This window comes from Clupea harengus, chromosome 12, assembly GCF_900700415.2.
Source record: "Clupea harengus chromosome 12, Ch_v2.0.2, whole genome shotgun sequence".
Classification (NCBI taxonomy): domain Eukaryota; kingdom Metazoa; phylum Chordata; class Actinopteri; order Clupeiformes; family Clupeidae; genus Clupea; species Clupea harengus.
Genome location: NC_045163.1, coordinates 11,810,134 through 11,835,133, shown reverse-complemented (window position 1 = coordinate 11,835,133; position 25,000 = coordinate 11,810,134). Strand labels below are relative to the sequence as shown.

Below are 25,000 nucleotides of genomic sequence, written 5' to 3'. Positions count from 1 at the left end.
AGAGGAGCTGGACACACACACACACACACACACACACACACACGTATGCACACACACACACACACACAGACAAACAGAGAGAGCAGAGGTTATCTCATGTGAAAACACACAGAGGTTATCTCCTTCATCATGTTAAAATGGCGCTCAACAACACACACACACACACACACACACACACACACACAGATATCCCCCTCCCACCCACACACACACACTTTGACCATCAGCGCACACACCTTGCTTTATGTATGGTACACATAACATGCAGGACGTTAGCCCACACCACCCATCCACACAGTATATAAATATGCTAACACAACACGTATTAACTTGCTGAGTAGAATTTCAGTAACAAACTATTCCAAACACACACACACACACACACACACACACACACACACACACACACACACACACACACACACACACACACACACACACACATACACACTTTCATATGTGATTGTCAAAGGCCCTTTATCACCTACACACAAACCATAATAATTACATTACACACACATTCAAAGCACAGGGACACCCTGGTAATTAGATTACAACAGAAAAAGTGATCACACAAGCACACACACACACACACACACATATTCACACACACACACACACACACACATAATTACACACACACATAATCACACACACAAACAACCATTCAGCCACTAACACTAATATGCACATTTTACAAAAAAATGACTACCCACTTCACAGACCTGAGACCTGACCCATTTTACGAGTGTGTGTGTATGTGTGTGTGTGTGTGTTTGTGTATGTGTGTGTGTGTGTGTGTGTGTGTGTATGTGTCAGTTTCTTGTTGGTCTCTGTCTTCTGCTAGCAGCACATACTTTTGGACAGTTTACTCGGCCTTGGAGTATAAGGAGCTCTATCAAAAAATAATTTACTCCTTCAGGCACACACACACACACACATTCATTTTTTTATATTTGTGCATGTGTGTGTTGTTCTTTCATTTTTTATATTTGTGTGTGTGTGTGTGCGTGTGTGTGTTTGTGTGTGTGTGTTTGTGTGTGTGGCACTGTCTGACTGTGCGTATCGGTGTGTTAATCAGCATGTGTGTGTACTGAGAAACAGAAGGTGGGAGTCTAAATGTATGTGTGCCACCATAAGCTTTGACTGACACTGCAATTTGGATCACAATGCAATTAGCCAGGATAATCCCTATCCTCCCCAGGCTGACACAACAGGAAGACAAGGAGACCACTCACCCTTGAATTTATACAGGCCTGTAGTACTCAGTACTCTGTGTGTGTGTGCCTGTGAATGTGTATCTGTGTGTGTGTTTGTGTTTGTGTGTTCTCTATCAAAACCCGCCTTTAAGTCCTCCCGGTAAAGTATAACCTCGCCACCTGGTATCCATAGAGCCATAACCCACACTGGCTCTCCCCTCTGCCGCCCACCACAGAGAGACCACTGCGCATGCATGGTCTAAAAATGGCTGCAGCTCTTACCAGGCCTCTACAGAGCCAGGCATGGTTGGCTGGTGGACCTGGTGTCACAAAGCATTAAAGATGTTCTGCAAACACTGTGCCGTGCAAATGGACTGGTTCCAAATACAATATCGCAAACCCCCCAGATATCACCCTTATACATAAATATAGTAACAGTTTTACCCTCTTGGTATTAAAATAGGATGCTCTTTCGATCTGTATATGGACGCTTGTTTCACTTCCAAGCTGCTGAAATATCAGACACTATTTGTCATTATTACGAGCCTGGGGTTTCACTGCCAACTACTTGTTCTTGTGTTTGGGAATCATGGTCATGGTCATAAACGCTTTACATGAGTTTGCAGCTGGGTGGGTTAAGGAAGCCAAATGCAAAAGACAAACAAAGTACTGCTCGATTTCTGCCATAATAAGTAATGTATCCATCTGGAGACGGTGATGTTATGTCTACCCATAATCACTAGAGCTGGACTGATAATGATGATAAAGAGAAGCGCAACCATCCTCGCTCTGTTCCAGGCTTGGACTGTTCCAGGCTTGGACTGTTCCATCCTCGATCTGTTCCATCCTCGGCCTGCTCCAGGCTTGGACTCTTGCATCCTACATCTGTTCCATCCTCGGTCTGTTCCATCTTAGGCCTGTTCTAGAGACGGGCCAGCCCATGTAGTGGGCCATAAGGCCACCAGCAATGTGGGAAAAGATTGTGGGGAAAAAAGTCAACCTGCCGGTTGCGGTCCACTTGATTTTGGAACAGCCCATCTAACTGGGGGAGACACAGTTCCAAATAGGCTACCTACGATAAGGTTAGGGCAGGAAGTCCTACCGTCGTCACCTCCCCCCACCCTTTCAAGTGGATCCGTCCATCGATGTCAGGTGGGAAAAAATTAGTATGAAGATACCAATCAAACATACAAATTGACAAAAGTTCCAAAAAGAGAAAAGGTGGAACGGAAAAGGTCAGAGAGAAAAACACAAAAATCTCAAGGCTGATGCTGCAAAAGGCTTTCAGTTTCAAATTTCTTCAAAAATAACCTTACCGGGTCCAGGTGAAATGTAAACGTTAGCTGCAGTGAATGCGATAACATTGACAGTCCACCGGCGCCAAGTGAAGAGGAGTCTGGACGCAGGCTGATTTCAGTGAAGAGCAGAGGCAAGAGGAGGAGACCGCTGCCAAGGACGAGCGTCATGACAACCTCGCAGGTGATACTGCATGTAGTGACCGTGTTCACAGAGCTCGGCCAGAGGGGATTTATTTTACGGAGCCAGCCATGAATCATTTTGCACGGGTTTGATATGTCCTTTAAATACCACCCAAACCACAACACAAAAAATACACTTGTAAAGTAAGTGTTTGAAAGCAAGAATGGTTCATGGTTGTGAAAGAACAGCGCTGCTGTCAATTTAATGTCTATTATTCAGCCTATGGTTATAAAGCCTGATATTGTATGGTGCATAGGGTTATACAGGGTGCATAAGGTTATATAGGGGTGCATAGGGTTATACTGTATAGGGTGCATATGTAGGGGATAAACGGGGCCAGTCCAGACAGCCCAGTTCCCAGTCTGACCCTGGTATGATCCATATCTGTACAAAGCTGTAAGATGTGTGTGAGTGTGTGTTTGAAAGTGAATGTGTTGTGTGAACGTGTGTTTTGTGAATTGTTTGTGCTCTTTTGGTTAAGCTCATGTGGTAAGGTAGATTAATGATTTATGAGAATGTGGCCCATTTAGGAGGTGTGTGTGTGTGCGCGTGTGTGTGTATCTCTATGTGTGTGTGTGTGTGTGTGTGTGTGTGTGTGTGTGTGTAAGAATGAGCGTATGACTACACACACATATAAAAAGGCCTTTCTGCCACTTTTAAAATGGAACCATCCTCCTGGGACTGCAGCAGCCACTGGGGACATTACTAACTGACGGACATCATTGTAAAGTGTCACCATAAATCATGTCACTGGCCGGAAGCAGCCAAAGAAATACTGACACTGGAATGGATTCGGCCATGATCTGGCATGGAACCGGAGATAGATAGATTGTTTATATAACAGCTGTAGATAGATTGACTTAATAACAGCTATAGATAGACTACCTATAAAATATTAGACACACTTTAGTTAGGGAACATATGATAACCATAAACACATAACAAATGTCTGTCTGTATAAGTGCTTATCTTACTGATATATTATAAGAATAAAAATAGAAAGCAATGAGTGAAGCCAATAAGTGAAGCCATCTTGTGTTTCCTCAAGGCAGAGACCTTTTCCTAGGCCATAAGTCTCTATCAGTCTCTAACAGGTATCTCTGTCGTGTGAGACTATAAGATGGACTTGTTGGTATAGTTTGTCAGTTGGTAAAGTAAAGTTTGCTGATAGGAATACCTATTTTACAAGTATTCTGCCACTATAAGTGGCATATTCAGACAGCATATTAAAAGACTATAAACCTTCTGTTTGATCCTTGGTTATTAAGGGTGTACCAAGAATAAGTGACCAATTCAATGATAATTGGAGAATACTGGATGGTGCTTAATACAGACATTAATTAGTTATCTGTAAATGACATTTGTTCCCTAATGTAAAGTGTTACTAAAACATCTATAGATAGATTGCTTATTTAACATCTATTGATAGATTACCTATATAACAGCTATAGACAGACTGCTTATATAACAGCTATAGACAGACTGCTTATATAACAGCTATAGATATACTGCTTATATAACAGCTATAGATATACTGCTTATATAACACATAACCCTGGAGCAATGTTGCACTGGGTCTGAGGCCAATCCTGGCTGGATTCATCCCAGGCTCCCCACAGGTGTTCTCTGTGCCCAGGGCTGGCAGAGTCGCGGTGCCCGGGAATGCCTGCAGCCTCTGGCTGGCTGGAGATAAGAAGCTGGTTCTGATTCACAGGTTCACATGAGGCACCGTAAGCCTGTCATACAACTTGGGTTTTTGGCTTCTGATAAGGCTAACGCTAAGGTAGCGTGGCTTGTTAGTGTGTGTCGATGTGCTGGATCACCAGTGCGTGCCTCAGGAAAAGCTGGAGCTGCTCTCTGAAAGGAAGATCTGAAACTTGCATGCCACACACACACAGAAGTACAGATACACATACACATACACATACACATAGACACACACACACACACACACACACACACACACATACACATACACACACACACACGCACACGCACATGCACACGCACACGCACACGCACACGCACACGCACACGCACACGCACACGCACACACACACACACACACACGCACACACACACACACAGACACACAAACACACGCACGCACACACACACACACACACACACACACAGACACACACACAGACACAAACACATGCACACACACACACACACAAACACAAACAAGATCTCACACAAACTAATACACTAAAAGCAATATGTATTGAATGACGAGCAGACACCTACACACACACACACACACGCACACACACATATACCGCTGAGACCTGTCAAAGTGTCATAAGGAAGATGAAAAACTGTGGGATTACTTTCAGTTTGGCGGATTTCTCTTTCATTTCAACTTCACAGGTGTTGCCTGATGATAAATATTCCACATTTCTGTGTGTGTGTGTGTGTGTGTGTGTGTGTGTGCTTGTGTGTGTGTCTCCGGTTGACAAATTTGATGTGCCTCAGTGCGTCAGTCATGGTCTTTAAGTTGGAGTTGGGATCAGCCATAAAGCCTCTGAGTTTAATTCAGATTTACTTGAGACTTAATAAACACTTAATCTGGATTTAATTCACTTAGTGAGACTGAACAGCCAGATCTTGTTATCAGACTAATTGCTGTCTGGACACTAAGGTAAAGAAAAAATACTAGCATTCCAACTGGCCCCAGCAGATGCCAAAGAGAGACAGCAACATGGACTGGAAAACATTCAAACAACAAGATATTGTTTAATAGTAGAGGGGTTATTTACTAAAGACATGGAGATAGTGATAAAGTCAGTAGATGTTCTCTAAAGCCAAAAGTGTTCTGGTACCACAGCTGAGAAGTTGGAAATGAGCATAACATAAGAATAGCTATGATATAGCTACAGTATACACCAGTAAATCTACAGACATAGAGTACTGCGCAAACATTTGGGCATTAACCTTCTTCTGCATTGCTGTGTCTATATTTAGTGTGTGTGTGTGTGTGTGTTTGTGTGTGCGTGTGTGTGAATGTAAGTGTGTGTGTGTGTGTGTGTGAGAGAGAGAGAGTCTGAGTGTGTGTGTTGATATAGAGGACATGAAAAGTCAAGAAACAATCAATTTAGTCACCCCTGAGTGAGTGCATATGCAGGCCCATTAGCTGTGAGTGGAGAGAGGGATGCTGCATTCCTCCTATACTGGCAAAGGTAGGGGTGAAATGTGGCACTTAATCGCTTGTCCATACTGATTATTAGGGTACTGGTGTGTGTGTGTCTGTGTGTGTGTGTGTGTGTGTGTGTGTGTGTGTGTGTGTGTGTATGTGTGTTTGATTGTATAGGTGTGTGTGTGTGAGAGAGAGTGTGTATACCTGAATGAGTCTGCCCTGTTCGTTCTGCAGCGTGCTCAGCTCCTGACCCAGGCTGCCCTGTCCCCTCCTCAGGGCCTCGTAGTCCATCTTCAGCTGCCCGGCGTGGGCAGACAGCTTGGCCACCTCCTCTGCCAGGTTGACCAGTAGAGCGCGGTCCTGACCCTTGACGGACTTGAGGTCGGAGTCGTGGTCGGTGAGCGAGTGCAGCAGGGACGTCTGCACGCCCTCCAGCCGCATGAAGTTGCTGTTGTAGTCGGGGCAGTTGGGGTCGATGAAGATGTTGATGCGTGAGCCGTCGCCCCTCTCGACCGTTACCAGGGCGTTGGACTCGTCCTGGTTGGTGCTGATGTGAGGCGGCCCATCGGAGAGAGGAGGGGCCTGGTAGTGGTTCATGAAGAGGATGGTGCCCGTTACCGTGACGGCGAGCAGCACAGCAACGAAGAGTAGGATAGTACAGAGGAGGTAGCTGCAGCTCATCCTCTACAGAGAGAGAGAGAGAGATGGAGAGGAAGAGAGAGAGGGAGGTAGAGAAAAAGAGATGGAGAGAGGGAGTGCGGAGCAGAGAATGAGAGGAGAGAGACAGAGGGGGGTAAAGAGAGAGAGATGGAGAGAGAGTGTGGAACAGTGAATGAGAGAGAGAACGGAGAAGGAGTTGTGAGAGAAATGAGGAGACACAAAAAGAGGACGGGAGGAGTGGGAGGAGCAGAGGGGAGTTGAGAGAAGAGGAGAGGAGAGGAAGAAGCAGAAAGGAGAAGGTAAGTATGACCATCATCTTTATCTCATTATGGACAGACCCATCAGGTTCCATTCCCCCACCGTATTCTGGATGGACTCCCTGACTGCTGATGATGGCGTTTATCCCCTGATTTATTCGCGGGCTGGATGAGACACCTGCCCAAACACCTGATGTATGAGCCCACAACGTCGACTCCTCCACAATAAGTTATTCCTAATGAGTCCCCCTCTCCTCTCCACGCACACACATGCGCAGACCAGCTCACTTCCTGACCTCTCCTAATGAGGACGTCATGAATATATAAAAGCCTTCCCCCCGTCTCTGCTCTCCACAGGCAATGGGAGGACATCAACAACACCTCACTCCACACCAGCCCAAAACAACCCTGACACACACACACACACACTCACACAGACACACACATATACATAGACAACTTATACACAAACACACTTACACACACACACACACACATACACACACACACACATACAGAACTTATACACACACATACCACACCATACGGCAAACCACACACACACACACACACACACACACACACACACACACACACACACACACACACACCACACACACACACTCACACACATACAGAACTTATACACACACATACCACACCATACGGCAAACCACACACACACACACATACACACACACACACACACACACACACACTCACACCACACAAACACACACACACACTCACACACACACATAACCTATACACACACATACCACACCATACGGCAAACCACACACACACACACAGTGTGGAATGCTAAAACTCATTGCAGCGCAACTGAACATGGGCAATGTTCAGCACCACAAGCATGGACAGCAGCCCAGAGAGAGAGAATGCCTAACTCAGGACCTTGGACAGCGACATAAAAAGCATGCAAAATTCAGTGCCCTAACCAGAGCCCTGTGTAATTCACATCAGATAATCTCCTCTGACTTAAAGCGCCACCCTAATGGAGGTTAACTGCTATGTCTATGGGAGTTTTGATATTTTTAAGCAGAAACACTTCAAGCGAAATCAGAAGATGTGTCACTTTGCTGTGAGCAGGGGTCAGAGAAGTGACTCCAGAAATAAAATGAATTTCTTCTAAGGCTGAAGAGATTTTTCCATCTCTGAAGATCAAGAATGTTTCTACTATCCCTAAAGGCTATACTATGCTTGTAATATGTGACTACCTTAGTAGTAGAAAGTGAGTATAACTCTCCTGTTATACCATATGCAGACCATATTTTGTGTGTAAATGTATAAAAAAACAGAAGAATGGCAGTGTGTGTGTGTGTGTGCGTGTGTGTATGTGTGTGTGTTGAAACTCCATTACTGGAGTAGAGTAATAGTGAGAATAACAGCCAAAGGTGCAACACTACCTCGGTCCATTACACGTTATACACAATTAATCTAAACCACACTTTATACCAGCTATTCCAGTTAATGGACCCAACACCAGAGCACTTCGCTTTACAATCATTTGTGTGTGTGTGGGTGTGTTTGTGTGTGTGTGTGTGTGTGTGTGTGTGTGTGTGTGTTTGTGTGTATGAGAAAAAGAGAGGGAAAGAGAGAATATTCAACACATTTGTGAACACATTTGTGAACACATTTGAACGAGAAAAAAGCGACAGAGAGAATGAGAGAGGGAAGAATAAAAGAAAGAAAATGCTTCACATTTGTGTAGATGCCACTTTTGTATTCACGTTGAGTACTGACCATCCCAGTCGTTTTGCATGTCTAAGTGGGACTGTTAAAACTATGCGCATTTGTGTATACCACTGTATCCATATATGACTCTGTGTGTGTGTGTGTGTGTGTGTGTATGGAAATACAGTGACCTCGCCATATGCCTCAAAGCAACATAATAGTTCACTCACACTTGCATTCCCTTATTAATTCCTGCAGTTAATTAATATGGAAATTAGAATGCAAATAGTTTCTGCACACTGGTCCATATTAAAGAGCAATCAAGGTCCTGTGTTATGATTGGCTGGTGCTGTCAGTGTAAGGTTTGGCGAAGAGCACACTACTGACTTTGTGCTTAAAGAAACAAAATAGGTGTGTGGGTGCATGAGTGTATGATTGTGTGTGTGTGTGTGTGTGTGTGTGTGTGTGTGTGTGTGTGTGTGTGTATGTGTGTGAGTGTGTGTGTGTGTGTGTGTGTGTGTGTGTGTGTGTATGTGTGTGTACTGTATGTGTGTGTGTGTGTGGCTCTCATACACATTAAGCATGCTCAAAACAGGCTTCTGCCAACTGTCCTATAGAGAATCAATTTTGACTTGTAAATACAACGTGTTTCCTGGAAGCACTCAACACTATAGAGCTTTTACACACTTAAAAGTGTGTGTGGGCGTGAGTGGGTGTATGAGACGTGTGTGTACGCAGACAACCTGCTCACACAGTCCTTGAAAGGGTGCTGTCATATAGCAATGACAGACTTTTCTCAGAAACACATTGTGTGTCACACTTTAAAAACTGTAAAAAAAATATCTGCACAGCACACACATCAGACCGCACCCACCCCCCCACACCCACACAAAGAAAGAAAGTATGTGTTAACATTCCCTCTCTCTCTCTCTCTCTCTCTCTCTTCATCTCTCTATCCCTCTCGTTCTCTCTCTTTCTCTCTCTCCATTTCTCTCCCATTCTACATCTCTCTCTCCCACTATCTCACTCTCTCCATCTCTACCCCCTACTTATATTCTTAAATCTCTTCCTTACTCACACAGACATAGAGGAATGACAGCTCACACAAATAGACCAATCACAGACTGGGATGTGTGACAGGTTGTAAACACAGACAGACTAGAAAGCCACTGACAGAGTACAGACCTCGGCCATGGCCAATATGCCCTTTGCCCAGAACTCAACGGGCTCTTCCCTGGCCCAATGCTACACCCAAATGTGTGTGTGTTTTTGTGTGTGTGTGTGTGTGTGCGTGAGAAATTGAACGGGTTTCTCCTTGGCCCATACTACACCCCAATTTGTGTGTGTGTGTGTGTGTGTGTGTGTGTGTGTATGGGTGTGTGTGAGTGTGAAATTGAACTGGTTTTTCCTTGGCCCATGCTACCCCTCCAAGTTTCATAATCCTTCTGTCAGACAGACAAACAAATGGCATCGAACACATAACCTTCTTGGCAGCGGTAATAAACACAAACACACACACAAACACACACACAAGCAAAAAGAAGAGCGATTGCTTAGCATAATGATGTCTTGTGTTGGGTCTAAGTACCATGTCTTCCTCAGGAAGGGGAGACAGACAGAAGAGAGAGATTATTTATGAGTGTGACCAAGAGGAAGGAAGAGAAAGGAAGCTGCTTTTAAACAGCTCTAGGGTGTAACCAGTACGTCTTTGGGTCTGGGAAGCACTTGCGACTGTGTGTCTCTGTGTGCGTGTGTCTGCTTATGTGTGTGCGTGTTTGTGTGTGTGTGTGTGTGTGTGTGTGTGTGGGGCCAAAGATTGTGTGTTTGATGGGGGGGCATTTAGTACGTTTTCTGTCAGGATTTTATCACCACCTAATATGGGATGTAGATGGAATCTTTACGATCACCATAACTCACTCCCTCTCTCTCTCTCTCTCTCTCTCTCTCTCTCTCTTGCTTTCTCTGAGTGCATGCTGGGAGCGAGTGGGAAACGCGGAAACGTGAGTGAGTGAGGAGCACTGGCCGCTGTGCCAGGAACGACTGTTCTTTCCAAACTTTTCTAGCTTTTTCTATCCTTATATTTAATGTACTTTTTTCTCTAGAACATTAAGGTTTATTTTTGTTTTGGTTAGTGAAAACAGCACGTAGGGTGTTTTTGTTTGTTTTGTGTGTGGTGTTTCCCGGGCGTCTGCTCCCAGCGTTGTGCTGGTGGTATGGCTGTCCCTGGTATGGGTTTTGAACAGCTTACGAGGCGTCATGGAATCAAAATTGCATCGACTGCCAGCGTAGAAGATTGTAGTTTGGTTATTGGAGAAATTGTAGGGCATGGTAATATTTTATCAGCGGCCCGCATGAACAACAACGCTGTTGTTCTGTTTTTGAGAACCACTGAAATGGCCAACGAGGTAGTTGAAAGTGGAGTATCGATCAATGGTGTTTTCACATCTGTCCTTCCACTTTCTACCCCGTCCAAAAGAGTAACCTTGTCGAACGTACCACCATTCATTAAAGATGAGGTTTTATTACAAACGCTTTCACGGCATGGTAAAGTAGTGTCGCAGATCAAGAAGATTCCAATTGCGAGTAAATCTCCGCTTTTAAAACATGTCATGTCTTTTAGGCGTTTCGTGTACATGGTTTTAAAAGATAACAAAGATGAATTAGATCTGACACTGAATGTAAAGGCTGATAACTTTAATTATGTTGTTTATGCAACCACGAACTTTATGAGATGTTTTGGTTGCGGTCTAACTGGACATCTCATACGCGCTTGTCCCGATAAACGAGGAAATTCAGATGATGCTTCTGGACAGAGCGAAAACGTTGGTAGGCCTAGTGGTGATGCAGGGGAGAAGCAGGCTGCCGAGACTGGTGAACCTTGTGCTGGTGAGACGGCAACCATTTCACCTACTGTCGGTGAGACAGACGACGCAGATGTTCCTCAGGAACAAGGAAAAAATACGTCAGATTCACTAAATGAGATGGCAAGTTCGGAGGGAAGTGTTGTGGACAATGCCGAACGTGAAAGCGCAGATGTTCTACAAGACAACAATGTTACATTAACTGACAATAGTGAAGTCCAGACAGCAACGGATGTAAATCTAATGGAAATGGATGCAAGAATTTTTAAACTACCCCCAGAGAAGAGAAAACGCTCTCATGTAAATAAAAGTGCTAAAAAGAAACTCGTTGACTTAAGCTCGTCTGATGCCGAGAGTGAGAGTGATTTCTCAGACTGCAGCATAACTTGCAGTTTGCATCAGAGTGGGTATACTAACCGCACTTACAGCAGTGATGACGTTAAAACGTTTCTGAAGGAAACAAAGCATGTGAGAAATGTACGAATTGATGATTATTTCCCTGATGTGGAACAGTTCATTTCAAAGACGAGGTCATTTATGCATGAGGGCTGTTTTACTGAACAGGAGGTCTACCGTTTGAAAAAAATGCTGACCAAGCTTAAGGTTCTATTGAGTAGCAATGACAAAGCCTAAATTATTGTCTTCTGTGATGGAAGTGTGTGTACAGCTCTTTTTATTTTTATTCTTTATCATGGGTGAAATTCGTGTTGCCTCTTTAAACATAAACGGGGCTAGAGAACAGAAAAAGAGAGCTGTTTTGTTTGAAACGATAAAACAAAAAAAGTTTGATATTGTTTTTGTTCAGGAAACGCATTCTGATGCGTTGAATGCAGTTGACTGGGCAAGAGAATTTGATGGGCTGTCTGTTTTAAGCCACAACACCTCAAATAGTGGTGGGGTTGCTATTTTATTTTCTCGCACTTTTACCCCCCTATCATATCAAGTTGAGGAAATTGCCAAAGGTAGACTTTTGAAAGTAAAAGCCCAATTTGAAAATCATTTTTTTGTTTTTATTTGTGTCTATGCGCCTACTATGGCAATTGACAGAATGCTTTTTTTAAATAGTCTGGAAAATGCCTTACATGGTCTTGATTCACAGGAGTTTTTACTTCTGGGAGGGGATTTTAACTGTACTGAAAAAGCCATAGACAGGAACCATGTTGAGCCGCACATGCCCTCACGAAGACGGCTCATTGAGTTGAAAAATTCAAATGTCCTTGTGGACATTTGGAGGAATTTCCACACTAGTGACAGGCAGTATACATGGGTTCATGCGTATAACAATCTATTGTCTTTGGCCAGACTGGATAGGTTTTATGGTTTTAAACACCAGCGTAGTATTTTTAGAAACTGCTCCATCATTCCAGTCGGTTTTTCAGACCACAGTTTAGTTGTTTGTTCTTTTTCTTTAAATTCTGTTAAGCCAAAAAGTTCCTACTGGCATTTTAATACTAATTTATTGTCTGATGTCCATTTTAAGGATGTGTTCACATACTTTTGGAATGATTTTAGAACAACGAAACCTTCCTTCCAGTCATTACAGCAGTGGTGGGATTTTGCCAAGGTGCAGATAAGACAGCTAAGTCAAGAGTACACTGTCAATGTCACAAGGGACATAACTCAAAGCATGGAAACATTAGAAAAAGAAATAATTGAGCTTCAGAACTTAGCTGAAAACACAGGCCAGCAGGCCCACACTGAAAATTTTAGAGTTAAGAAAAATGAATTGGCTAAACTACTAGGTATAACAGCACAGGGAGCTCTGGTCAGGTCCCGCTTCCAAAGTGCGGAGTTGATGGATGCACCATCAAAATTCTTTTTTAATTTGGAGAAAAAAAATGGACAAAAAAGATTTATTCATGCTCTACGTTCAGAGGATGGGACACTGCTGTCTGACCATGCCGACATACGCAGGAGAGCAGTTGGCTTCTATGAGGAGCTATACAAAAGCGAGATCTTCCAGAACCAGGCTGAGGACAGTGTCTTTCTTGACAAATTACCTCAGGTGTCCACAGAGGCTAATGTAGACCTCGGTAGGGCTTTGACCCTAGAGGAACTGGACATAGCCCTCCAAGGGATGCAATGTGCCAAAGTTCCGGGCGTCGATGGCATTCCTATAGATTTTTATAAGTCCTTTTGGCCCGAAATGGGTGAAGATATACTGGCTGTACTTAGTGACAGTTTAGCCAAGGGGCGACTGCCACTGAGTTGCCGCAGAGCGGTGCTCTCTCTGCTGCCCAAAAAAGGTGACCTGAATGACATAAAGTCATGGAGGCCTGTGTCATTACTCTGTAGTGAGTATAAACTGCTCTCTAAAACATTGGCCAATAGACTGAGCAAGGTTTTGGAGCAGGTCATCCACCCTGACCAGACCTATTGTGTACCAGGTAGACTAATTCACAATAATATCTCTTTTATCAGAGATATCTTTGATTTAGGCAAGTTTTTTAACCTGGAGTTTGGTCTGGTATCTATAGACCAAGAGAAGGCATTTGACAGGGTTGAGCACAACTATTTGTGGAGTGTTCTGGCAGCTTTTGGCTTTAGTCCACATTTTATTGATTTAATAAGAGTTCTGTATTGTGACATTGAGAGTATGCTCAAAGTTAATGGTGACTTGTGTGCTCCTTTTAAAGTGCATAGGGGTGTTAGACAAGGATGTGCCTTGTCTGGTATGCTATATGCCTTGGCAATAGAGCCCCTTTTAATAAGGCTAAGAAAAGAGCTACATGGGGTGACTATTCCAAATTGTGGAAATGCCTTTCAGGTGTCTGCATATGCAGATGATGTTGCTGTGTTCGTAAGCGGGCAGAGGGATGTGAATGTGATGTTGAATATGTTTGAAGATTTTAGAGCCATTTCCTCTGCAAAAGTTAACTGGTCTAAAAGTACAGCTATGCTGGTTGGGAAGTGGTCAGATGGAGGGCCAAGTTTACCAGATAGCTTACATTGGACCAGGGAAGGTTTTAAATATCTTGGAGTATTTCTAGGGGATGAAAAGTTCATACAGAAAAATTTTGAAGGTTCTGTAGAAAAAATAAAGGGACGCCTTCACAACTGGAAGTTTTTAATTAGTAAATTGTCTTACAGAGGGCGTGTCCTTATTATTAACAATTTGGCTGCATCCTCCCTCTGGCATCGGCTTGCTTGTATAGATCCTCCAACACACCTGCTGTCTAAAATCCAGTCAATCTTGGTAAACTTCTTCTGGGACAATCTGCATTGGGTACCACAGAATGTTTTATATCTGCCCAAAGGGGAAGGTGGACATGGACTTATTCACTTACAGAGCAGAACAGCGGCTTTTCGCCTACAGTTTGTGCAGCGTCTACTCACAGGGCCTGTGGACTGTGGTTGGAAGTCTGTGGCTTGTGCCATCTTACGAACTTTTGATGGATTGGGACTGGAGAGGAATTTATTCTTGGTGGATCCGAAGAAGATCAACCTGAGCAGATTCCCCATATTTTACTCAAATCTTTTTAAAGTCTGGTCTCTTTTAACAGTGCAAAGGGCACACAGCACAAGTTCTCTTTACTGGTTTTTAAAGGAACCTCTGATCTATGGCTCAAGACTGGACATAACTTGTGAAAAGCCAATTCATGCAGTTACTTTTAGCCTGCTCAGGTCTGGAGTCACCACACTAGGCCACTTATTTCGGTTGGCTGGATCAGACTTTGGGAATACCAGGAATGTTGCAGATCATTTGGGTGTGAGATCCATCCGTGTTATTGCCCAACTCCTGGAGAAATGGCGGGCTTCATTAACAAGTGGAGAGTTACAAATGCTGGGAGACTTCATCAGTGGGTTGTGCAGTCCAGACTGCAGTGATCCTTTCCCTAACTTTACTTTGTCTCCCAATCTTATGGATTGCACTGGGATTTATTTGCAATGTGATGAATTGACATTCTTGGGTCCAAAGCCAGCAAAGGGTAAAGCCTTGTACCAAACGTGTGTTAAGTCTTTAAATAGAAAGATACTGGACAAGAGAACAGACACACCCTGGCGTACTGTTTTGCAGGTAGAGGAGAGTTTTAAACCTCAATGGAGAGCGTTTTACAAGTCACCATTGACAAAGAAAATTGGGGATTTGCAGTGGAGAATTCTGCATGGTGCTGTTGCAGTCAATGCATTTGTTTCTGTTTTAAACCCCGATGTAGGCCAAGAGTGCCCATTTTGTTTTTCAAGAGAAACTGTATTTCATGCTTTTATGCAGTGTGTGAGGCTAAGACCTTTATTTGCTATTTTGCAAATGCTCTTTGTTCAGCTTCACGAAATCTTTTCATCAGAGACTTTTATCTTTGGTTTTAAATATGTACAGAAACGACGTTATAAATGCCAGCTGATAAATTTCATTCTTGGTCAAGCAAAAATGGCTATCTATGTCAGTCGAAGAAACAAAGTTGAGCAAATGTCTAGTGAAGACTTGGTATTAGTTTTCTCAATTTTAGTGAGATCTCGTATTTTAATTGATTTTCGTTTCTATAAGGCAATGAAAAACCTTGATTCATTTGAACAGACATGGTGTCACTGTGGTGCGCTGTGTAAAATTGAGGATGAAAATGTGTTTTTTGCTACTTTTTTGAAGAGGGCTGGATCCCCTGATTAAATTATATGTTTTGTTTTTTGTATTTTTTTTGTATATTTATTCATTCAATATTGTGTCAAATGATCTGATAATGTTCTTGTGTGTTTTTCAAAGCTTATAATAAAAAGTTGTTGAAAAATCAAAAAAAATCTCTCTTTCTCTCTCTTCTCTCTCTCTTCTCTCTCTCTCCTCCCTCTCTCTCTCTTCTCCTCTCTCTTCTCTCTCTCTCTCTCTCCTCTCTCTCTCTTCTCTCTCTCTCTTCTCCTCTCTCTCTCTCTCTCTCTCTCTTCTCTCTCCCTCTCTCTCTCTCTCTCTCTCTTTCGGCAGACACCATAGGTGAGGATGCGGGCATGGCGGACCCATAACACATAGAGACATTTGTAATCTTTGCAAATGAGAAAGGAGCTTGCAACAAGATGGTGGTTACAGTGTGTGTGTGTGTGTCTCTCTGAATTGGTGGGAGGGTGGGTGTCTGTGTGCTTATTGTACTAACCAGGTTAGAATGACCTCAATGTACAAGGAATTATAATTGGAATGAATGGGGAGGTCAGACGTTTCTAAGAACTCATCTCACTCACACACACGATCTGGTCTGCAACTGCACTCACGCATCACAGCTGGGGCTCATGCAGGTCTCTGCTGCATGACGTGAGTGGGTGGCGGGAATATGCATTTCCACTAACAAACGTTCTGTTTCACATAGACACACACGCACACATACACACACACGCACGCACACACGCACGCACGCACGCACACACGCACGCACGCACGCACGCACGCACGCACGCACACACATACACACATACACACACACATACATACACACACACATATTACACACACACACACACACTTTCTCTCTCTCTCTGTCACACAGACAAACATACACAAACAAACATGTAGACGCACATATGCACAGATCCAAAAACACAGGAAAGGAGGAGTGCATTGGGGGACCTGACAGTCTGTTGCTTAGATACATTTTCATTGCTTTTACTGTAAGAGACTTAAGGTAATGCATAGAATATAGTCCAGGCAAAATAGCGTTTTACGACAGACTAATTGTAAAATAATTTTTTTCAGCATAGATCATTTCTATGAGGTGTCCAGAACAACATACTAAAAGTCCTAAGAAATCCTAGTTGAGGAAATATGTTTAATTCTCATCAATCTGAGATGTGTGCTAATAATGCATGGCAAAAATACACCTCAAAAATGTAATTTTTTTCCTTTACTCCTATCAAAATGAAACTTTACACAATGAAAGTACCCATGAAAAGTAAAACAATTTGTATTACAAGTTTCTTTTGAAATTAATTTGTATATGCAAATGAGCTATACACTAATCGAATATGCCCAAAATACATCCAAATAGGCTTATTTTTTTCCTTTACTCCTACCACAATAAAACTTTACATAGTAAAAGTATACATGAAAAGTAACTTTTTTGTATTACAAGTTTCTTTTGAAATTAATTTGAATATGCACATGAGCTCCACACTTATTGAATATGTCCATAGGCAGAAACACCTTCATATGTATGACAAATACATCGGCCCAATCTTCATCCAATCATCCTACTGCCAATGGGAGATGGCAATGCTGCTTTTAGACTGGCCTCTAACCTGAAAACTGCCTGGCTTGGTAGTACCTGCCAGGGGTATGGTGTTTCTGCCTATGCAATTAGGACATATTCAATAAGTGTGATGCTCATGTGCATATTTAAATTCATTTAAAAAGAAACTTGTAATACAAAAAAAGTTACTTTTCATGTATACTTTACTATGTAAAGTTTTATTGTGGTAGGAGTAAAGGAAAAAGATAAGCCTATTTGGATGTATTTTGGGCATATTCGATTAGTGTATAGCTCATTTGCATATTAAAATTCATTTTCAAAGAAACTTGTAATACAAAAAATGTTACTTTTCATGGGTACTTTCATTGTGTAAAGTTTCATTTTGATAGGAGTAAAGGAAAAAAATTACATTTTTGAGGTGTATTTTTGCCATGCATTATTAGCACACATCTCAGATTGATGAGAATTAAACATATTTCCTCAACTAGGATTTCTTAGGACTTTTAGTATGTTGTTCTGGACACCTCATAGAAATGATCTATGCTGAAAAAAATTATTTTACAATTAATTCTATTATTGGCTCCAAAAAGGGTTAATTTGCCTGGCCTAATATAGAATACAATATCCCTATATCTCTCTTTCTCTCTCCTTCTCTCTCCACCTCCCTATCTCTCTCTATCACACACACAAACATACATACACATACATTCATTCATCGATCGGAATAATTGACTGCTTCTTCATACATCCTTCCTGAATAAAATGCACACATACAGAGAAGTCAGTTCTAGCCCTAGCACAAACACATAGCTACCCTCAAGATACAATCACCACATACATGTAGGCAAATACTGACCTAAAAGCCAAAGATCACGGACACAGGGAGCATGAAATTGCACTGCAACGCCAGCTTAGGCAGGAAGAGCCTCTGAAACGTACTACACACACACTGAAACATACACACATACAACACACACACTGAAACATACACACACACAACACACACTGAAACATACACACATACTACACACACTGAAACATACACACATACTACACACACACTGAAACATACACACATACAACACACATTGAAACACACACACATACAACACACACTGAAACACACACACATACTACACACACACTGAAACATACACACAGATTACACACACACTGAAACATACACACAGACTACACACACACTGAAACATACACACATACTACACACACTCTCTGCACTACTGCTCAGATAAGCCCAACTCTACCCTTCCCCCAATAGTTGCGTGCCCAGCTTCAAATGTTCAATGAACCTCACACGGAGAAGAGTGACGTGTGGGAGTGAGTGTCTTGGTGTGTGTGTGTGTGTGTGTGTGTGTGTGTGTGTGTGTGTGTGTGTGTGTGTGTGTGTGTGTGTGTATGTGTGAGTGTCTGTGTGTGTGTCCACTCGCTTTGGGAATCCTTGCTCCATGCTGTTCATCCTCTGTGGGAGATGTGCTTCATGGTGATGGCACTACCAAATCTGGTCATGCGATCTGGATATTATTCACAGAACAGGACTCAACACCGGCAGAGAGGGAAAGAGGGAGATATATATATAGCGAGAGAGGAAGAGAGAGAAGGAGAGGGAGAAAGGCAAAAGAGAGAGGGTGATGGAGGAAAGTAGAATTCAGAACCACACAACAGGAGCTGGTATTAGCCAAGTATTGTACTTGTTTCCGATGGACACTGGACTATGGGTTTGAGGAGAATAACTTTGTTATCACTTTCAGCTGATGATCCTACAGTGTTACCATACCACCATAAGAGGAAAAACATGAATGTGTCATGAAACTGAACAGGGGTGATAGGATAAGAACATGGCTTCTATCTCCCACACAGTCTACACCCAGTTTACTATTGCTAATTACTATTGCTATTGCTACTACTACTATGCACCTTAGCTGATTTCTACACCCCCCCCCCCCCCCCATCTCCATTTCAAAAGGCACCAGTGCAGTGTCCCTGTCTCTCTGGTAAGTGATCTGGCTCTGATCTGAAGCAGTTCCACCAGATCCATGTCAGACTGAAGCCAGGTTTGACTCAGGTCTGCGCCACCTCTCTCTTCATAGCCAGCTTCTCTCTAGGATGACAGCAGTCATCAACCACATCATATGCATAATGGATTAGGAATGCACTTTATGAATAACTCATAGATCCTTATGGTTAAAACGTGTGAGGATCTTCAGTGACCCTCTCTATACCTCCCTCCTTCCATCTTCCTCTCTTCATCTCTTCTCCTCTTTTTTCTTTTCTTTTCTTCGTTCCTCTCACTCCATCACTCTTCCTGTTTATCCCAGCTGTAGCTCTGGCTGGGCGCTGACATTCTATGCTGCCGGAGTATCCGGGGAGACGGCCTATGTCTGGATTTGTTTTTGTCACCTCAGCGACCACACACTGTGAGTGTGTGTGTGTGTGTGTGTGTGTGTGTTTGTGTGTGTGTGTGTGTGTGCGCGCGGGCATGCACGTCTGCTTGTGTGTAAGCTTGCATTGCAAAGTGTGTGTGAATGTGCTATAAAAAAATATTTATGTACACTATTATGGGCTGCTTATGTGTCACATTCATGTTTATGCATGAGTGTGTGTGTTCATGTGACTGGCTGTGTGTGTGTGTGCGTGTGTGTGTGTGTTCATGTGACTGGCTGTGTGCGTGTGTGCGTGTGTGTGTTGTGTGTGTGTGTGTGTGTGTGTGTGTATGTGTGTGTGTGTGTGTGTGTGAGTATGTGTGTTCATGTGACTGGCTGTGTGTGCGTGTGCGTGTGCGTGTGCGTGTGTGTGTGTTGTGTGTGTGTGTGGTGTGTGTGTGTGTGGTGTTGTGTGTGTGTGTGTGTGTGTGTGTGCGGTACCTGTGAGAGAGCACTGTTAATTAAGGTGTGACAAACTGAGAGAGTCTACAGAGTGCTACAGCAGAGGTGAATATGATTCACACATACCCACATGAATATGCCACCCACATGCTGTCCTAAACTGTGTGTTCTCATGAAAGAAACAACCCTGAGGTAACTATCCTATAATAGCCCACTAACTATCCATCGCTGGCAAAATGACATTTTTTGTGACAGTTTTATGTACTTTTGATTGAAAATGGCCGTGGGCATAGGAGGTTTTTGGTAGAAAGCAAGGAAAACAATGGCTGCTGTCAGAACTTAACCTCTTGCAGTTCGACAATAAAGCAGACAACTAGATTGCAGTTTGATTTAGTCAGGTTTCAGTTTAAAAGCTTTTTCTGTTTCCTTTCTCCATAGTTTTATTGTTGAAGGGGTTGTTTTGTTGTTGTTGCTAGCTAGCTTTGCTCGGGTTAGCTATTTTCTAGTGCTAGAAATGATTGTTGAGTAGGATTGACTATCTGAGGACTAACTTCAAATAGCCTAAGATAAGATGTTGTAAGAGAAGATAGGCAGACTACAATAAGATAGGATTTACTTCTGTAATATGGAATGTGAATATGGAATGTGATAAAAACCTGGCCTATAAAGAAAGAACCTGAGATAAGATGTTTTCTGTAATACGACCCTTACGCTTTTGACACACACTCTCTCTCTCACACACACACACACACACACACACAGACATCTCTGTAGTGTGCTCAGTGCAGTAGCCTAGGATGCTCATGGATCAGCTACACTGGATATATTTAGGATTTTCTTCTTCTTCTTCTCCCCCTCTCTCTCTCTCTTACACACACATGCACACACAGACCCACATGCACACTTGCGCACACACACACGCACACAAACACAGGGATAGGTAGGCTACATCAGTCGTAGTGAGAGAGTGAGAGAGAGCCTAGTTGAGACATGATAATAGAAAAAAAGATAATTAATGTTGATAAGAAAGCTGTTTTATGTCCATATGAAATGATAAATAAAAGGAATTAAGTTGATTGGGAAATGACACCTCACAGCTCATTTTATGCTGGGGCAAAACTGGGTATCTCATGCATGGGCGATAACTGATACTGATTTAAATCTTTAAGCAATAAATCATTTTTCATCTGTCTCGCTCTCCTTCGTTCTCTCTCTCACTCTTTTTCTCCATCTCTCTCTCTCCATCTCTCTGGCCGTCATCCAGAGCACCTGTAATTACCGTAGTTAATTATGTGAGTTTGTTCAGCAGAGAGGCTTCGACACTCACCCTCATTGACCCACCATTAGTCTTGTCAAAAGCCCTAAAAAGGAGAAACCAGATACCACCACACACCACCACACACACACACACACATACACATACACATACACATACACATACACATACACATACACATACACATACACATACATACACACACAGTACAAATATGTGAAGCAATATAATTATATGTGAAACATTTCAGTTTTGGATTTTGTGTGTGTGTGTGTGTGTGTGTGTGTGTGTGTGTGTGTGTGTGTGTGTGTGTGTGTGTGTGTGTGTGTGTGTGTGTGTGTGTGTGTGTGTGTGTGTGTGAGAGTCTGTGTGTATTCTTAGCACAGGAGTCATGATATTGGTCTAATATTGGGCTCATTAATAACACAGTAGGATCCAGAGCAGAACACACCCACCACACACACACACACACACACAAACACACACACCCACCCACCCACACACATACGCACACACACACACACACACACACACACACACACACACACACACACACAGACATACATACAGATACACATGTACTATAGACATGTGAACAAATGCAAACACAAACACACACATGCATACACATTGTCTATGAACAACTGTAGAGACACAAATACACACACAAAAACATACAGTACACATAGGTAGACAATCATGCATGTGTATAATATTACATGGATGGAGCTGATATACCTTCCCCTAGCCTTTTTCCACAAACTAATATTTGCATCTCAGCTTATATAAAAACTCATGCACCATTTCACACAGAGATCTGTAGCCTCCTTTACTAAAAGCCATTTCCAGTCGCACTGGAGTTATGAGATAACACAGGCCAAGGCAGGCGACTGTTCCCAATGGAGCCATGCTTTATTGAGCCAAGATATCAGAGCTTCACGTTTGACCAGGATACATTTTATGCTTCTGTCAACATCAATGATGCGCCAGCTGCATTTCGAACATGCTCACACACACGTGCACACACACACACACACACACACACACACACACACACACATACACACACACACACACACACAGACACACACAGACATACATACACACACACACACTGAAAGGGGAGTTTTTCTGCCGGCCAGATGGCCAGAATTTCCCATATACACCACGAAGGAGTCCAACAGCACTGGGTCTCATGCCCATAGCCTTTACAGTGTATACTGTAGTGTAAAGGTATATTATGAGTTTGTATCTCACTCAGAAACATAAATCTAACGTAGCACCCCTAACCTAATGTACAGTTATAGATGTGAGATCAAATAATTAGTACGAGGAGAAGTAGTTGAGAGAATGCCTGTGATCGTTGCATAGCCAGCTTTGCTGTCTTCATTGTTGCTGTAATCGTTATTGTCATTGTTAGAGTTCCTGTAGGTCAACGGTTATGGCAACACACCAAGGTCAGCAGTGTGATACCTTTTACGTGAAAGCGTCTACTAAATGAGTCTGCTAAATGAGTCTACTAAATGAGTCTACTAAATGAGCCTACTGAACATAAATCTCATCCTACTCGATCTCACTCAAACTGAAGGACAGAGGAGTCTAGGAGAGGTTATATACCTCCATTGCAGAGACTGAGGCAAGATGGCCAAAGCAGAGAATGCCCTCTCTAGCCCTGTCCCTCCCCCACACACGTGCAGTCGGCTCCCATTCATCTCAGATGCATATGAGGCATTGAACACAATAGACAGGAACTGCATACAGTACACATAGTCAAACATGGGCATTTAACATAATAGACAGGAACGGCATGCAGGACACATAGTCAAACATGGGCATTTATTCATCTGAAACTAAGCAAGTTTTAAAGTATCAGTTTTTTAACGTAGGAACTGTCATAATAACTGTACCTGTAATTTTCCTTATTAATAATAATAATAATAACTATCATAGTCCTTGCAGGAAAAAATACAGCATTCATTGGAAGTATTTCATAAATCAGGTCAAGTCAAGTTTTACTATCCCACTAGGGGTGGAATCACAAGGCATCACAATACATGAAATTTGTAATATCTTACCCAGTCTCAACATGGCAGAGAAAGAGATCATTACTGTGAGACAGAGATCATATACTGTGAGACAGAGATCAATAATCAATACTGTGAGACAGAGATCATTCAGAGACAGAGATCATTACTGTGAGACAGAGATCAATACTGTGAGACAGAGATCATTCAGAGACAGAGATCATTACTGTGAGACAGAGATCAATACTGTGAGACAGAGATCAATACTGTGAGACAGAGATCAATACTGTAAGACAGAGATCAATACTGTGAGAAGGAGATCAATACTGTGAGACAGAGATCAATAATCAATACTGTGAGACAGAGATCATTCAGAGACAGAGATCATTACTGTGAGACAGAGATCAATACTGTGAGACAGAGATCAATACTGTGAGACAGAGATCAATACTGTGAGACAGAGATCAATACTGTGAGACAGAGATCAATACTGTAAGACAGAGATCAATACTGTGAGAAGGAGATCAATACTGTGAGACAGAGATCATTAATCAATACTGTGAGACAGAGATCATTCAGAGACAGAGATCATTACTGTGAGACAGAGATCAATACTGTGAGACAGAGATCAATACTGTGAGACAGAGATCAATACTGTAAGACAGAGATCAATACTGTGAGAAGGAGATCAATACTGTGAGACAGAGATCAATAATCAATACTGTGAGACAGAGATCATTCAGAGACAGAGATCATTACTGTGAGACAGAGATCAATACTGTGAGACAGAGATCAATACTGTGAGACAGAGATCAATACTGTGAGACAGAGATCAATACTGTAAGACAGAGATCAATACTGTGAGAAGGAGATCAATACTGTGAGACAGAGATCATTAATCAATACTGTGAGACAGAGATCATTCAGAGACAGAGATCATTACTGTGAGACAGAGATCATTACTGTGAGACAGAGATCAATACTGTGAGAAGGAGATCAATACTGTGAGACAGAGATCATTAATCAATACTGTGAGACAGAGATCAATACTGTGAGAAGGAGATTATTACTGTGAGACAGAGATCATTAATCAATACTGTGAGACAGAGATCAATACTGTGAGAAGGAGATTATTACTGTGAGACAGAGATCATTAATCAATACTGTGAGACAGAGATCAATACTGTGAGAAGGAGATTATTACTGTGAGACAGAGATCATTAATCAATACTGTGAGACAGAGATCAATACTGTGAGACAGAGATCATTACTGTGAGAAGGAGATTATTACTGTGAGACAGAGATCATTAATCAATACTGTGAGACAGAGATCAATACTGTGAGAAGGAGATTATTACTGTGAGACAGAGATCATTAATCAATACTGTGAGACAGAGATCAAT

General features: G+C 42.5%; 1 protein-coding gene across 2 annotated transcripts in view; it reads right to left on the bottom strand.

Annotated features, from left to right (window-relative positions):
- The window catches only part of fibcd1b (fibrinogen C domain containing 1b), a 114,153-nt gene that overhangs the window by 49,799 nt on the left and 39,354 nt on the right, over positions 1-25,000 (bottom strand). For both annotated transcript variants that reach the window (XM_031577402.2, XM_031577404.2), the window contains 2 exons: positions 6,022-6,501; positions 1-7 (listed from right to left, as the gene is read on the bottom strand). The exon at positions 1-7 is cut by the window's left edge and continues 153 nt beyond it. In XM_031577402.2, the coding sequence (XP_031433262.1) occupies positions 1-7; positions 6,022-6,501 (487 nt within the window). The remainder of the gene's footprint in view (positions 8-6,021; positions 6,502-25,000) is intronic.